The 18262-nt window shown below is 35.2% G+C and overlaps 2 protein-coding genes across 2 annotated transcripts; one reads left to right on the forward strand and one right to left on the reverse strand.

Annotated features, from left to right (window-relative positions):
• Positions 1-869: 869 nt before the first annotated feature.
• LOC107574760 (UDP-GlcNAc:betaGal beta-1,3-N-acetylglucosaminyltransferase 7-like) lies at positions 870-3943 on the forward strand. Its single transcript, XM_016261201.1, has 2 exons — positions 870-1043; positions 2476-3943. Coding segments are annotated over exons 1-2 (1224 nt in total). The 5' UTR covers positions 870-1041; the 3' UTR covers positions 3698-3943.
• Positions 3944-13206: 9263 nt separating this feature from the next.
• Positions 13207-15615, reverse strand: LOC107574761 (nucleolin-like). The gene is made up of 7 exons (XM_016261202.1): positions 15476-15615; positions 14604-14693; positions 14302-14425; positions 14071-14207; positions 13763-13889; positions 13547-13677; positions 13207-13452 (listed from the first exon to the last, which is right to left on the reverse strand). Exons 1-7 carry the CDS (start codon positions 15582-15584, stop codon positions 13316-13318), a joined length of 855 nt encoding a protein of 284 aa, XP_016116688.1. The 5' UTR covers positions 15585-15615; the 3' UTR covers positions 13207-13315.
• Positions 15616-18262: the final 2647 nt, after the last annotated feature.

The raw sequence follows: 18262 nt of genomic DNA on the forward strand, positions 1-18262 counted from the left end.
ACAGACAGATATAGATAGACAGACAGACAGACAGATATAGACACAGATAGATAGATAGACAGATAGACAGACAGATAGATAGACACAGACAGATAGATGATAGATAGATAGATAGATAGATAGATAGATAGATAGATAGATAGATAGATAGATAGACACAGACAGATAGATAGACAGACAGACAGATAGATAGACAGACAGATAGACAGACAGATATAGATAGACAGACAGATAGAAAGACAGATAGACAGATATAGACACAGATAGATAGATAGACAGACAGATAGATAGACAGACAGACAGATAGACAGACACAGACAGATAGACAGACAGACAGACAGATATATAGACAGACAGACAGATAGATAGATAGACAGACACAGACAGATAGATATAGATAGACAGATAGATATAGACACAGATAGATAAATAGACAGACAGATAGATAGACACAGGCAGACAGATAGATAGATAGATAGACACAGGCAGACAGATAGATAGATAGATAGATAGATAGATAGATAGATAGATAGATAGATAGATAGATAGATAGATAGATAGACAGACACAGGCAGACAGATAGATAGACAGACAGACAGATAGATAGATAGATAATGCTATTACATATACCTATAATATTGTTATTATCATTGTATAAAATTAAGCTCTATGGTTCCATTATGCCAGTTCAGTTGTGGCTGCTGTGAAAGCTGTATTTTAAATGTTAAATGTAACATCTTGTAAAACACATTGGGTGTTAGAATGTGCGTGCGGTGGGCGGGGTCATCACGCTTATTTGCATACGAGTCACGCACACTTTAAAAGAAGCTGACGGACGTTTCTGGGATGTCTTATTTTCACATCTTCAAGAGAACTCCGTGCTTCGGGGGTTTTATCGTCTTTTGTCGCGTTTCTGTTCATATTTTTTTTCTGGTGCAGTTACGCATAGGATTGTCTAAAGAGATCCTTTCATTCATTTGAAGAGCAGAAGACTGGTTTCACAACTTATTTCAAATAAAACAGACAAGGCACTCTCTCAAAATGTGAGTATGAGTTTTGTGCTTGTTTGGTTATGTTCTATTTTCTAGAGAAAGTTCTTCTAGAAATCTATATATTTTGACGATTTTATTAGTCTTTATATTACCTAAAACAAGCTTGGAGACTGTTCACAATTTAAAAAAATAAATAATAATAATTATATATAACAATATTAATATTTAAAAAAACTAATGTACCGGAATAGACTAAGGGTTAGCAACAGCATCTGTGGTTTTGTAATATTTAAATCCTCAGCTCATTCAGTTGTAAAATAATATAACAGGCCACATAAGTGCACTTCATAATGCTCTCATGTTAATTTAACTTAATAATTGATAGGCCTAATAATAATATTCTTAATAATAATAATAATATTCAAATAACTGCTTCGTATGTAAACATATAATGTTACATCGACTATACAAATACGTAGCCTAATACTTTTTTTATTAAACTTTGGATTCATCATGTTTTGAGCATTTTTATAATCACAAAATAGTCACATTTTACCACAAACTTTGGAATACTTTTAGTGATATTTTGACAACTGAATAGACAAAAATTATGTGGTCAGATCAAATGTATTTGTAGTACGAATGCAACCCGTTAAAATGTAATAGTATTTGTAGTGCTTTAAAAAAAAACAACTTTGAAATCAAACAAAATTCTGCTATAATGCAGCCCATTTGATTATCCAAAGTTTTTTGGCAAATATGAGATACAAAACTTCGGCAAATAAAACCACATTTGAATGGAGTTCATTACGATTTGTTTCAAGGTTTTGGTCACACTTTAGTTTGGCGACCAGTTCTCACTATTAACTATTAATTTTCCCTCAAACTCCTAATTTGCTGCTTATTAATAATAAGGTAGTAGTTAAGTTCAGGTATAAAATAGGATTAAGGGATCTAAAATATGGTCATGCAGAATAAGGCATTAATATGCGCTTCATTAGTACTAATTAACAGCCGATATCTTAGTAATATGCTTGCTAATAAGCAACTAGTTTATAGTGAGAATTGGCCTCTAAACTAAAGTGTTGCCAAGGTTAATTAATAAATTAATTTAGCTGAAGTTCACATTTGTGACCCTGGACCACAAAATCCGTCATAAGGGTCAATTTCTCGAAATTGAGATTTATACATAACTAAATATTGAGAAAATCAGCTTTAAAGTTGTCCAAATGAAGTTCTTAACCATGCATATTACTAATCAAAAATTTAGTTTTGATATATTTACAATAGGACATTTACAAAATATCTTCATGGAACATGATCTTTACTTAATATCCTAATGATTTTTGGCATAAAAGAAAAATCTATAATTTTGACCCATACAATGTATTGTTGGCTATTGCTACAAATATACCCCAGCGACTTAAGACTGCTTTTGTGCTCCAGGGTCACATTTCTCGCTTCTCTCGTTTTTTGCCTATAGGATGACCGCCAGAGAACGATGGCGAGTTTACAAGCGCATCAGCTTCATGTTCTTCCTGGCTGTAGTCACGCTTACTGTGGTCCAGAGAGGAAACATCATGTCGATGCAAGACTTCCAGAGCGGCAGAACCGAGAGACAGCCACGGATGGAGCTCATGGCGGAAGGTGACAAAAAAGACTCGATTAGCGTCAACTTCTGGAAGAGCGTTCAAAGAGTGGAGTCCACCACAGAAGGGGCGAGATTAACCCAAAAGCAAGGCCCCACGACGTGGGACATCACCAGCTCAAACTGCAGCGTCAACCTCAACTTCTCTTCCTTGGAGTGGTTCACGGGTCTGGAAGCCAACTTCAAGCAATTCCTGCTCTACAGGCACTGCAGATACTTCCCCATCCTCATGAATCACCCAGAGAAGTGCGCCGGAGATGTAGACTTACTGATGGTCATCAAGTCGGTAATAACACAGTACGATCGAAGGGAGGTCATACGGCAAACCTGGGGCAAAGAACAAGTGATCGACGGGAAAAGAATCAAGACCCTTTTCCTTCTCGGAACGTCTTCCAATGAGGAAGAGCGGGCGAACCATCAGAAGCTTCTGGAATATGAGGATTACATCTACGGAGACATCCTGCAATGGGACTTCATGGATAGCTTCTTCAACCTGACCCTCAAGGAGATCCACTTCCTCAAATGGTTCTCCATCTACTGTGGAAACACCCGCTACATCTTCAAAGGCGACGACGACGTGTTCGTCAGCGTTCCCAACATCTTGGAGTATCTGGAAGTCAGCAAAGACTTGAAGGACCTCTTTGTCGGCGACGTTCTCTTCAAAGCCAAGCCCATTCGCAAAAAGCAGAACAAGTATTACATCCCACAAGCCTTGTATAACAAGACCCTCTACCCGCCGTACGCCGGCGGAGGCGGTTTCCTGATGGATGGACCTCTGGCTCAGAAACTCTACGGAGCTTGCGAAACTCTCAAACTCTACCCCATCGACGATGTGTTTTTGGGAATGTGTCTGGAGGTGCTTCAGGTGACCCCAATAAGGCACAACGCTTTCAAAACCTTTGGGCTGGTGAAGAATAAAACCAGTCGACTCAACAGGGAGCCGTGTTTCTTTAAGAGCATGCTAGTGGTACATAAACTGCTCCCGCCGGATTTGATAGAAATGTGGAAACTGGTCAACAGTGACTTGATCTGTTCACAGAAAATGGACTTCTTATAGTCCCAGACTTTCTGAATCTGAAAGAGGTCAGAATTTGTTCGTAAATGACGCAAACGAAATGAAGGGTAACTTTGAGAATGAACTTTGAGAACTTGCTCGAAGACAATACGTTCTCCTTTTTTGAGGAGATTTCTGGACAATGTTTCAACTTAATTTATGTACCAAATGACATGGTATGCAATTTGGATAATGTGAATAATATGTAAAGGGTTCATTTTTCACTAGTTTTTGATTTTATTTTGAACATCAAGGCTACAAAACAAAAAATATCACCCCCAAATGAAAATAATTGAATCCTCATCATGTTGTTCTATGAATTTCTTTCTTCTGTGGAAGCATTTTATTTATTTATTTTGGTCAATGCAGTAAAAGTCAAAGTGGTCTTGTTTTGGACCCCATTGACTTCAACTGTATAGACAAAAAAGTTTGCAAAAGACATGTTTAAATTATGGCAGAATTTTTATTTTTGAGTGAACTATGACTGTCCCAAACAGAAGGAAATGAGTCTCTACCTCACCATTTTTGTTTTAGTCTGCCCCTTTGTGGACAAATATTACCTTAACAGGTTTTCAAAGTAGATTCATTAAACAAGACCGTGTTATTTCTGCTGCAATGATGTACATTTCTGAAATTACAGTATATATTTGAATGATTGTAGCTCATCGAGATGCTTCATCCCTTAAGAGCTTTTATTTTTTGATTTGCCCATAGACTTGAGATGCATTTGGTAGAGAGTTTACTTTAAACTGTGAAACAGCACAGTCTGGTACATTTTGAATTAATTTATGAAATACCTCCTGGGATCAGAGGAGGCGGAGTCTGGTGTAGGATATTTAATTCTACTTGAAGGTTACGCAAAACACGGGCATTTGCAAACTGCACGGTCTGATTGTGTAAAAAAATAACTGGAATGAACAAACTAAAGTGAAAATGGATTAGTATTTGTAAATAAATGTTTCTTCAAAAAGACCAAAGCGTTTGATTATTCCTTTATATCCTTAAAAAAAACTTCCATTTGTAGTCTGCTAACAAGAATTCAAGTAAAAGATCAAAAAGAGAGATAAAAAACATTGTATTGCATTTCTACAGCTCTATTTTCAAAGTTTCACAATGTATATATTTTAACATATACTTCAAATATAATATATAACAGGTTTATACAATATTGAATATAAAATACACAAAAAAAATTCTAAATTTGACACTGTATATCAATACATTAGCACATAACTGATGTCTCAGGAATGTCCCGCGTAATGTATATATTTTATTAATTCAAATATACATATACACACACATATACATATATATATATATATAATATGCAACAAGTTTGTATAATATTCCAGACAAAATATACAGTATTTTATTACAGGTTTGATTTTTTTTTTTTAAAGTTTAAATTTAATGTATAAATGTATGCATATATATATATATATATATATATATGCATAAACAAAATATATATTAGAAACATGTTAAGTAGACATGTAATTCACATATAAAATACTTTGTCTCGGCTTTGATTTTGTGAATTTCAAAGTATATATATTTCAATGATTCAAATATCTTTGAAATATATTAATATATGACATATATGATGTCAAATATATTTAATATGTATACAAAACACTTGCACCTTCTGAAACAAATCACACAATCTTCCGTGTTATTCATTTGCATTTTTTTTTTCTTCTTTTATATTTCAATAGGCATTCATGGCTGCACTAAACCAAGTAACTAAATAGCACAGTGTTAAAGTAGATTCAAATCAAATACTGTTGTCTTGAATATATGTTAATATCATATACACTGTCTTGAGTACTAAGAGCCCTGATAATGTATGTGTATGCGTTTGTGATACAAACGGTAGGCTATATGATTTCTTGTCCATTGTACTTTCTTTGTTTAAAGTAAAAATGCTGCTGAAAAACAAACGCGCAAACAGGGTAAATTAAACAACAGGAACAAACCAGTGTGAACTGTTATTCTAAAAACTGCAATAGAGAAAGATAGGCATCTTGACATTTGACACCAGGGTTCAGCAATCCTTTATTTGACTACAGTAGACTTGTATATAGCCTCTATGAATGGCAGTTCCGTAAACAGAGATCAAGTTATGCACGACAGCTTCAAACCACATGTCCACGTGACTGTGCATTCATAAGCACATTGAATGAAGCCGTGCAAGTTTATCAGTTAGCCTAGATCTCAAGAGATATAATCAGCCGTGCTACTCTACTGTAAAGCTAATTATCAGGTCTAGTCTAGAAAATTCATGTTTAAATGGCCGTGACATTCTTGAGAAACATGCTTTCACATTTCTGTCAACATTTTGAAGAGGGCCCAAAGTGATGCTCATTAAAAAATACAAATTTGGAAAAAAAAAAATTTAAAGGAATTATTAGCTTGCACGAAAAACTCAGACCTTAACATTCTTGAGATGACTTACAAGTTCCAACATGTAGTCGAAAACCTTTCCAAAATCCAAGATGCTGTTAAGAAGGAGCATTTGCTTATTATTACTGATGGTTTTGAAATTATTTAATAAAATATGGGTGTGGGCTTCACATACTTTTGGCCATATGTGCCGAAATATGCAGACTTGACATTTTGATGAGTCCGAGTAGGAAAAAAAATTAAATAAATGCAAGCCTTATACAACACAAAGCAAACAGAAAACCAAGTCTGTAAATATCTGATGTCCAAAAAAGTCCCTGTATTATTATTATTAGTAGTATTATTACCAATGAAAAGATTACAGAATCAATGGCTGCTCCGTTTTTGATAGAGACATCTATATTATTTTTTTATTTTATTTTGTATTTATTTATTTTTAATTATTTTATTTTGCAGTCCATTTCTATTAATCTGATTCATCTTTTTTTAATTCATATATTTATTCATATAGTTCAATTAAACTTACCGATCACCCTGAGTGATGTTGAGTGGTGAGCGAATTGTGATTTACACAAACTAAGCAAAACTATAGAAACAAAAATCATATATTATAAAACTTTATATATTATTACAATTTAAAATAAGTTTTCTATGTGAATATATGTTAAACTGTAATTTATTCCTGTGATCAAAGCTGAATTTTCAGCATCATTACGGCAGTCTTCAGTGTCACATGATCTTCAGAAATCATTCTAATATGCTGATTTGCTGCTCAAGAAACATTTATATCATTATCAAATATTGTGCTACTTAATTTGTAGTTTTTTTTGTGGAAACCATGACAAAATTCATTTCATATGACTTCATGAGAACAGCATTTATTTGAAACTGAAAGCTTTTGTAATGTTTAATGTCTTTACTGTCACTTTTGATCTATTCAATGCACCCTTGCTGATTTAAAGTAGGCTATTATTTCTTTAAAAACATCTTACTGATTCTAAACTTTTGAACCGTACTATATCTTTTATTTATCAGATAGCCTATTTCACATCGTTAATTTTAATGACTGTGTGAAGCAGATTTTTGAAGCTACAACAGTCAGCAAGAAAGATCTGGATGGATCTTGTGTTGAAAAAAAAAACAGCAGTTCAAAGGCTTTGATACCCAGCTGTGATCACCGAATGTTTATTATTGAGAGCAAATGAAGAGAGCTGGGGCCCGTTCTTCGTACCTCGCTTAATACATCTGAGATGATTTGAAAGATGCCAGATCTTCTAATCGTGATAACTGATCTCTGGCTAATTAGGTTCTTCAAAAGAATTTGCGGATTTGATTCAAATATCTGGATTAAGTTGTCTGAGATTACTGCGCATTCTCGGGTTTCCCGTAAAGGGCAGATGCATCGATACTTGAAACCTCGGTCAGCAATGCAGCGATTGGCTGGCGGCAAGACAGCAATGTAATAACTTCATATAATTAACCCTCTATTGCTCCTCATTTGGGAGTCACACTTGTGATCTTCACGGTCAAAAGACCGGACACCTGAAATGTAACGTTTTGTCACCCCAGTAAAATCAATGTAATATATTTTTGTTCAATAATATTTTTTTCTTTTGTATTTTGAGATAATTTCATGGCACTAATTAATATTTATGCAATAATTATGATGAATTTCTGCCCATTGAAAAAAATATATATATATATATATATATATATATATATATATATATATATATATATATATATATATATATATATATATATATATATATATATATATATATATATATATATATATATATATATATATATATATATATATATATATATATATATATATATATATATATATATATATATATATATATATATATATATATATATGTTTATATTATTTTTCAATGAATGCAGTATTTCATGTTAAAATAGAGTCAATGCCTTTAAAATCCCATTTTTGAAGCCAGATTAGTGCCATCTGGTGGGATTAAAAGAAGAAAAACATCTGCAATTCCATGGTTTAGCCCATAGATTCCTATATAGCTCTATATAAAAGGCCTATAAATTCTCTAATTGTTTTTAGACATAAACACTTATTTTTAAGTTGTGGGTTTGGATATATATTTAGACATTCTCAAAGACAACTTTTTGTAAAGGTTTAGATTTTTTTTCTTTTTTTTTTTTAAATGTTGATTTGAAGCGTCAGTTTTTGAATTATTATTGGTCAAACCTAAACACAAAGAAAACATTTTGTTACACAAAACATAAAAATTCTATAAAAATGTAACAAAAATGAACAGAAATGTTTTATCAGAGCTTAATCCTCCTGGGTTTGATCTGATTTCAACCTCTTATTTCAGTTTTCTGACTCGTTTTGGCTATATGTTAATAGCCATACCGATTCATTTGAGTGTGTATAATTATGTATGTTTGTGTGTGTGTCTGTGAGTGTGTGTTTGAGAGAGTGTGTCTGTTTTGCACTCTTGATGTTTTAGAGTGTAACCCCTTCCTTGCTGTCCACTTTTTTACTGCATTGTTGAATTATTGCATGTGTTTTACATATTTGCTGTTACAGTCACACCAGTTCATAGTGTGTGTGTACGCGTGTGTGTGTGTGTGTGTGTGTGTGTGGATGTGTTGGTTTTGCACTCTTGACATTTCAGAGTTTCACCCTGTCATTGCCGTGTGCTTTTTTTCTGCATTGTGTCAGATTTGTAGATTGTACACACAAAAATTCTCAGAATACGACCACTAAGTCTGCTCGAATCATGCCCTCAATTTTTATTTGTGTGCTCACATTTCCAAATGCCATAAAAGTCACTAAGTTTCGCACCATTCCGATGAAGCTGTGATTTAAAAAAATTCAAAACAGAAACTTTTTCAGTCAAAAGTGACCGAAGAGCACCAGAGGGTTAAAAAAAAAAAAACACCTGACGGAAAAAAAAAACTTGACATATTTCTGGACATTTATAAGGAAACAGCCAAGTGAACAAAACTACGTAAATGTTATAATAGATCAATGAAATGTGCATTAAGTAAAGTTTCTTAAGGGTCAAGATCAAGTTATCTGCGTCTCCTGCGCTCCATCAAGCCACTCCCAGAATATCTGTCAGCACTCAAATTAATGCACGACTCTACATTAACTGTACAGCATGTGTGTACTCCAATACAATTATAAAGTTATTATTTTACCACAAAAAAATATTTCAGTGAGTAAAACTGGCTGTGTCTATAGTATTTTAGATTACACAACATTATAATATTATTTTCAATTACATTTTTTAATTTTAATTTATAATGATTATCCCCGGATTAGTAGGGTACTCTTGTAATAGAGTAGCAGTGGCTAGGACAGATTTTAAATAAAATGTCCACTTAAAAGATGCAATCGAATTCTGTTTACATGAAATAAGCCGCTCCCGAGCAGGTTTAAGTTTATGGACCTGTTGCCATGACAGCAAGTCCAGGATGAGCTTCGAAGATACTCAGACACTTGAGAAGGTTTGAACGCTATTGTTTTTGATTAAAAAGTATAAAATATGTATTTATTTAAAGAAAATTGGCACCATCTCACAAGTGTTCAGTGTTTAAAAACTCTAGCATCGTTTTTCTTTATTTGAGGATGCCACATGCAACATCACAACGGTTTGTTTGGGTTAATAAACGTGTAAGCTGTGTGGAAATCAGTTCCTTTACCTTTCAGACCACGTGCTGAGATCGTAACAAGCCCTCTTTATCTTACACGTGTTGTTTTTGACTCAGGAGGCACTCCAGTCTTCTTTCTTGAGGAGTCTGCCATCATCCGTTCATCTACTGACATTACCGCAGGTGCTTATGGGTAAGAAGACCATTACAATCTTACTAAGACACCGCAGTTATCTTCTGGTTGTCATGTTTCATCTTATTACTCAGAGCAACAAAATAAAAAAAATAAATAAACTAAAGAAAAGTGCTAGCATAATGCTGATATCCTTCCGTGCTTCGATCAACAGAAGCATTAGCGCCATCTGTCAGGATGTATACAGTATAGTGAGTACACCCCTCACTTTTCAGCAACCATTTTAGTATATCTTCTCAAGAGACAATACTATAGAAATGAAACGCGGATATACTTTAGAGTAGTCAATGTGCGGCTTGTATAGCAGTACAGGTTTACTGTCTTCTAAAAATAACTCAACATACAGCCATTGTTGTCTAAATAACTGGCAACAAAAGTAAGTACACCCCTAAGTGATAACTATGTCGTTTAACCATGCAAAGCCACGTCCTATTCATCATGTTCATGTTTTTGTCTGCTTGACAGGACCATACAAATTTGTGTATCTTGTAATAGAGCAGTTAAAATTTGGTACCTCGTGGCTAAGAACTCTGAGGATTTGATCTCCACAAACCCTGTTGAAAAAAACAGCATTTGCTGGTTAGGTATGGTTTGACGCTGGGATGCTGGTTTAACATCCTGCAGCTCCGTGATGACATTATGGCGGAGTGGAAGAGGATCCCAGCAACAACCTGTGCAGCTCTGGTCAACTCCATGTCCAGGAGGATTAATGCAGTGCTAGATAACAATGGTGCACACAAAATATTGACACTTCGGACACAGTTTCGACATTCACTTAGGGGTGTACTCACTTTTGTTGCCAGTTTAGACAATAATGGTTGTATGTGGAGTTATTTTTAGATGACCGAAAATCTGTACTGCTATACAAGCTGCACAGACTACTCTAAAGTATATCCAATTTTCATTTCTATAGTATCGTCTCTTGACAACATAAAACAATTGCTGAAATGTGAGGGGCGTACTCACGTTTGTGAGATACTGTATATATATATAATTTAGCTAAATAAAAATGTAATTCTGAAGCTCGCTTTTGTCATTCACAGTCGACACTGAATATCCTATAGCCATAAATTAGCCTACAATTTAATCAGCTACTTTAAACCCACATTAACTAGCAAACATTAACTTATTTAAGCTTTATCTAGGTGACGCCATCGGTCAATGATATCAGGGTCCACGATGAAGAAATGGGAAAATCATTTTAACAAGTCACACAATAATAAAAAAAAAAAATTAATTGCATTGCTCTTACAAATTGTACTGTATGGTTTCATTACATTTTTAGCCAAAGTTTGAATTCATTGACTTAATTTGATGAATACATTTCATGTGGTGTAAACAAGTAAAAAGTTATTTCCTGGTTTAATAAAGTTTGTACTTTTTTTTTCTTAGACTTGGTTTTAGTTTAGCCTTTAGGCGAAGTCACAATCTTAATTTAAAATGAGAAATCCGTACGACTGGGAATTAAACCAAAACAGCTGAAAGAAAACGACCACAAATGGCGATATAATTTTTAATTTCCCCCACAATATCTATTTCATCTTCTACATCACGTGTGGAGCTCCACCAAACAACTTTAGACACCACACTGCTCTGGCTACTGCGGTGATAGAGGAGTTGACCGTTACTTTAACTGGAATGAATCCATGAATTAGTAAAAGATTCTACTCAATTTAGGAAAAGCGATTAAACGTCTAAGGAGTTTAACGAAAAAAAGATTTAAAATGTTGCACTTGAATAAAATTAGATTCAAGCCATTTAAGTAATACTACAGGTATATCAAATAGATTTAGACTATATAGACTTCGATAAATGTTAATAAACCGATAAAAAAATAATTTAGATGGCAAAATAAGCGTTACTTTTATAGAAAACAAAAGTTCAAGTAGCCATACAGTAATAATAAATTACATAGTTAAAATATTAGATATTATAGAAATAGAATTGTATTTTTTGTATGTCTATTTGAATCTTATTTAGATTTACTTAGGACTTCTCAAATTCCTACATAGATTTAGTTGTCAATAAAATTAGGTGACAAATCTGAATAGACAATACAATACCAAAATATTTAGATTCAAGTAGATGTACAATAAATACATTTCTACCATTACTATTAATACTACTAAAAATTACAGTACAGTATTGTGCGCTAGTATTCGATCATGTACTTGGTCTACAAATGCATCACTAGATTGATTGACACCCACCGCCTCTTCCTCCTCTGAAGCCGCCGCCGCCTCTTCCTCCTCGTCCTCCCCTGAAGCCACCGCCCCTGCCGCCCCCTCGGCCGCCGAAACCACCTCGTCCACCACCGCGTCCTCCGAAACCTCCTCCGAAACCTCCCCCGAAGCCACCTCTGCCGCCCCCTCGGCCACCCTCGCCTTTGGGCTTCGCGTGAACTAAAGTTCGGTTTTGTTTTTTTACAATAAACATTTTAAATCTTGATTCAACAACAGGCATTTAGGACAAATGTTACAAAATGTATTTTATTAGCAACAGTAATGTGTAGAATCTAATTTTTATGTAGAAAAGAGGTGCATGTGTGTGTGTGTGTATATATATATATATATATACACACACACACACACACACACACACACACACACACGTACTCTTAATAAATGTGCCATTATTCTTCTCTAGTCTTGTATGAAATTGACCAACAACTTAAGCAATTGTGTGATTTAGTCGCAAATTCAAAGCACTGACTTTACACACCCACAAAAAAATATATATAATTTAGCCATTTTATTATTTCAAAAAATAAAAGCATAAATGACTAAGCCTACAAGTGCTCCTCTGCTGCCATCTACAGGTTATGGTGATTTGATGTATTTATTATTTTTTTACATTTTACACAAGCGTTTGTTCACCAGTCTATTTTGGTCATCCCATTAAAAACAACAACTCAAATTGGATCATTTGAGCTTTAAAGTGCTGGAAACAGTTGTGTCAAATGCTTGCAAGTAATTGAAAATTGCTTGAATTCCTCTCAAAATGCTGTACAAACCCGGAAACGAATAATGTAATAACATTCGACTTTCTGCCACAACAACATGGTTACAGTTGGCGTTAACACAACTGGTTTTCTGCGTCAGCGCTGTTTGATCCGTTTATAACAGAATTCTGTGCAGAATTTGAAAGCTTCTCAGATCTCACAGCAACCTTTATTCATTCTGCGGCGAATTAAAACCCTTCTCACTGGATCACGCGGCTCAAACGAGTAGCGGAATTTTATGCTTTCGTTTGATGTTTTTTAAAAATTCCCACACCAGCAGAAAAAAAAAAAAAAGCTTGCAGGCTGGAGCCCTGTATTAAATTATCAAATTAATAAAAACCTAATAAACAATTCATGTCTACACATCTTTAAATGCACTGAATCAACTGCTGTACCCCTTTGGTCTGCCGTTGTTCTGTGGTACTCTGATGGACACGGCCTTCTCAAACACACTCTGGAGGGAGTCTTCATTTGCAGTGAACGCTAGGTTGTTTACAACCAGTACTTTGCTTGCAACAGCTAAAAGGAGTAGAAAACAAGAGCGCGGTTAACATTCATCTACACCAGATCTAATCCAGAGCCAAACCGGACCTAGACAGCACTGTTTACACACCTCTGCCACCCTTCTGACTCTTTTCTCCTGTGAAGTCTATGATGATAGACCGGCCCTGAACATCTGACCCTTGCGCCTCCTCCATTGCCTTCTCGGCGATTGCCTCCGACTTGAACTCGAGGTAGGCGATTCTGTACCCCAAGAGGAGGATGTCAGTCAAGGATTCGCTTAAAAGATGCATTTTTAATAACGTGAACAGCCGTGGCTTAGTCTTACCCTCTGCTAGAACCGCTGTCGCCCATCGGTATCCTGATATCAACAGCCTGGTCAAAGATTTCCCTCAGTTCCTCCTGCGTTACGGAGTACGGCAGGTTCTTTACGAACAAAGTGCGTGAATCTCTCTCTGAGGAAAAGAAAAGTGCTAAAACGTTAGCGTCTGCGAGCAATGTTTGATGTACCACATTAGCAATGGTTCGAGATCAGCACTTGACTATCTTAAGCCCACACGAGAGTTCAGGAAAGTGAAAAAGTGTCATCATTTCTGGTTGGATTTACACTCAAAGCGGCAGCTGCGGGAATTTTACCTTTTTTGTTTTCCTGGGAGTTTTCTTTGCTTCTGGCTTTGTCGAGTTTCACCGGTTGGCCCATCAGCTTCTTGCCATTGAGCCCCAAAGCCTTCTGCTGCTCTTCCTCTGACGCGAAGTCAACGTAGCCAAATTTCCTTCAAAGCAAATTATGACGCCCGATTTAGAAGCTAACTCCTTTGCAAAGACAATTTACTTGAATAGGATATCCAACAACAACTTTCTCCTTACTTGGTCCCGCCAATTCGGACGTCCTGAATTTCAAGGCCTTCCTTTGAGAAGAACTTCGCGATAGCGGACTTGATTTCATCAAAGTCTTTATTGTGGTTTAAGTTGCCCAAGTAGAGACTAAAACCTGAGAATTCAAAGCAAATTTAGTCCACCATACCAAAACAAAGAAACGGACTTCTCCCCCTTACACCAGCATCAGAATTAATATAAAAGGTGACATCACATTTCAGTATTAAGTCCCTTTTAATCATCATATGTAGTTTAATGCACACAAACTGAAGTGTATTGAATTTAAGTCTCACCTTCACCATCAGTTTTAGCTTTCTTAGCCGGCGGCGTTCCCTTCTCTTTTTTGGTCTCAGCTTTCCTTTTTGCTTGAGTGACCGGGGTTTCTTAAGAGCAAATCCAAGACAAAGTGAATAAGAGAAACTATTTGGAAGTGACCAATGCGGTCAAGCGTTAATACATAAATAAAAAAGTAACGATCATAAATCGGGAAAACACCACATTGTGCTGAGAACAGTATAATGCTATATCTCGTAAATGTATTAAATGTAGCATGAAACGTGGGCACTGATAGCCCTGTAAGCAGTGCACCGACATGTAGCACCATTGCGCTGCGGGCGTCCCGAGTTCGAATCCCAGCTGGACTTTTCCCGATCCCGCCCCCCTCTCTCTCCCACTACACTATCTAAATAGAAGATGAAAATGCCAAGGAAAAGAAAAAACCTGTAGCATGAAAGAAAAGCATTACTTTACATTAGTATTGGCTTACTTGGAGCATGGAAGATGTGGGTGGGTGGGTATGTGTATGTATGCATGCATGTATACACACACATACATACACACACACACTAAAGAACTGACATTTTGGGACTTAAATATTAATTTCTAACAAATTCAGAGTGTATTTTATCAGTACCTGTATATCTAAACTACAATTGCCTTCACATCAAATGTACAGCTATCATTATATTGCAATTTTTTCTCTCTATTTCTCACTTTATAAAACATTTTCTTATCTCTGATAAAGCGTTTCTAAATCTGAACGCTTTTCACATTCTGGGTCTGTTTGGAGCTGAAGAATCAGTCACCAACTTAATATTTTTAACAAACCAAATGCATCCGATCAGCAGAACATCAAAACAATCTAAAAAGAACTTCACTATCACACCTTCATCATCATCATCATCATCATCCTCTTCGTCGTCATCCTCATCCTCTTCAGATTCCTCCTTTGCCTTCACCATTCCTGCCTTTTTGGGCACTGGAGTCGTGTCCATTTCCTCTTCTTCTGAATCAGGACAAAATATTTAAAAAAGCAAACACTTTCAGTATTAAATCCCTTATGCATCACATGTGCAGCTCTTAGAGCGCAATAAAATGTGAAAAATGCAACTTTTCTAAATGACAGTGCGACTTTTTCAGAAAATATGATAAGTTAATGTCATGGAATTGTTTTAATTTCAATATTTTACACAAATTTTTTTTTTTAAACACTATTGCAGTCATTCCATTAAAAAGCAAACAGAATTAAACCTCTAAGCGCCAAAGTCTCAATTGCGACAAGACGTCATACTTAATCAAATAGACTGTAGTTCCTAATATGGTGTAATATCTCATTTGTATTCCCTAACACTAGATGGCAGACATGTAGTACTTCGATTCTAGACCAAAATTCGAATGGGTTGTTCAGTTTATTATATCATTACGGAGCGCAATAAAATGTGAAAAATGCAACTTTTCTAAATGACAGTGCGACTTTTTCAGAAAATATGATAAGTTAGTGTCATGGAATTGTTTTAATTTCAATATTTTACACATACATTTTTTTTTTTTAAACACTATTGCAGTCATTCCATTAAAAAGCAAACAGAATTAACCCTCTAAGCGCCAAAGTCTCAATTGCGACAAGACGTCATATTTAATCAAATAGACTGTAGTTCCTAATATGGTGTAATATCTCATTTGTATTCCCTAACACTAGATGGCAGACATGTAGTACTTCGATTCTAGACCAAAATTACGTCACGTTCCTATTCAAAGTGTTCGAGCTAATAGCAGAGCAATTGAGCTATCGTGTCATTGATGCAGAAGCAGTTCGGTTCATAGCGTGCGAGCAAGCTGAGAGAGAAATTGCCAAATGGCTAATAAAAAAAAAAAAGTTGTACCGTACGGATGTTGCAAATGTTATTTGCCGATTCTGACTCTGAAGGGGAATATTTGCCTTTAGGAAATGACGGTCAGTTGTGTAATAATCGTGCTTCTCCCGGTACATCTTTGAAGCACAATGGTGCCGCCATGCAAGGCGCGAGTGTTCACGAAGCACAAACAAGTGATAATTTCGACCCTTTGCCCAACGGGGATCGGGGTGGCAGGGCAATATCTATTATTATTTTCATCATTTCTGATAAACTGATCAAAAAGTACTGTTCACATGCGTTTTACTGCTATATAGTATAGCAATAATTTAGTACTTTTTCCTGTTTTATTGTCGTTTCCTCTTTTCTGATCATTTGGAATGAGGATAAAAAGACAAAACATGCAAATAAGTTCAAACGTCAATTCAATATCTATTATTTCCTGAATATTATGACATTCAGGAGGGCCGCCCCCGATGACGACATACTATGCAAATTAGATGAGAATATTTACACCCACTGGCGATGGTGGATGGCAAATAAATACAAAGTGTGACATGTCTCGTTTTAAAGTAGCCTACAAGTAAATCTCTGAAACAATAACTCTAAAAGTTACTGATGTCGTGAAAATAGTATCAAATATGACCCATTATCTTATCTAGATTGAGAATAGGACATGTAGCATTAAAGGGGTCATATGATGTGATTTCAAGTTTTCCTTTCTCTTTGGAGTGTTACAAGCTTATGTATAGTGTATGAAAGGGAAAGACATCAGATGTTCCAAGAACTGGAACTGATAGGAATTACCGTAATAGTATATCTCTAAAGACACTATTAGGTTATGGGCTAATGCAATCAAGAATATATGGAGAATTGTTTAAGTGTTTAAAAAAGACAAGATTAATGGAAAGAGTTTCAAGTTTTGAGTTTTGTATTTATGTAAAAAATTTTGGTTTATTTTATTATTATTATTATTATTTATTTTTTAAAAATCTATAACAGTTGAATAATTCATAGCTGAACCGTGTACGTTTCACACTCCAGACCAGTAGGTGGCGGACATGCACCTTTAATGTTGGTTTGCCAATCCGCCAAAAAACTCGAGAGAAGAAGAAGAAATATGACCCATCCCATGATATATTTTTCTTTTCTTTTTAAAATGTTCTGTCCTCCTGCTGAGCCGGTTCAATTGAGTGAATAATAAAAAAATAAACAAAAACATACAGTACAACCAGGGGTGCAACAGCACATTTGCCGAGGGGTATGCAAGATCAGTGTCGGTGCCCCCTGTATTCTAGTAGCCTCTAACACTAACTTGCGCAGAAGTTGACTCTGCAAGTCAATGGCCAAAAGCCCATTACTAGCTTGTGCATGGAAGGATACAAACTCATCAGGAGTGAAGGAGTGACAAAGGTTCGAACCCCCTTCCTCCTTTTTTTAATACCATAGGGAAAAAAAATGAAAAGTAAAAACAAGAAAAGAAAAAAAAAAGAAAAGTGTGTCACGTAACATCCCCTTTAACTCCTGATGGCAGACCCCAGACAGTAGAACACATTTTTTTATTCATTTTTATTTTCGAACACATGTACTATTGCACACTTTTTAGTTACGTAATTTGAATATATTTATAATTTGCCTCAAAATATATATTTATATAATATATATAAATATTTGTGCACATTTTTATATAGTAAAATATATTTTAATGAACATGTGAATTTTTTTTTTCTTTTTCCATTTTTACTTATAGAGATAATTCATGGAAAATGTGCCATGCTAAGTGAAAGATTTCTGCCAAGATTTCACCTGGTAGAAAAACT

The sequence above is a fragment of the Sinocyclocheilus grahami genome, unplaced genomic scaffold (assembly GCF_001515645.1).
Source record: "Sinocyclocheilus grahami isolate Dianchi unplaced genomic scaffold, SAMN03320097.WGS_v1.1 scaffold2329.1, whole genome shotgun sequence".
In the NCBI taxonomy this organism is placed as follows: Eukaryota; Metazoa; Chordata; class Actinopteri; order Cypriniformes; family Cyprinidae; genus Sinocyclocheilus; species Sinocyclocheilus grahami.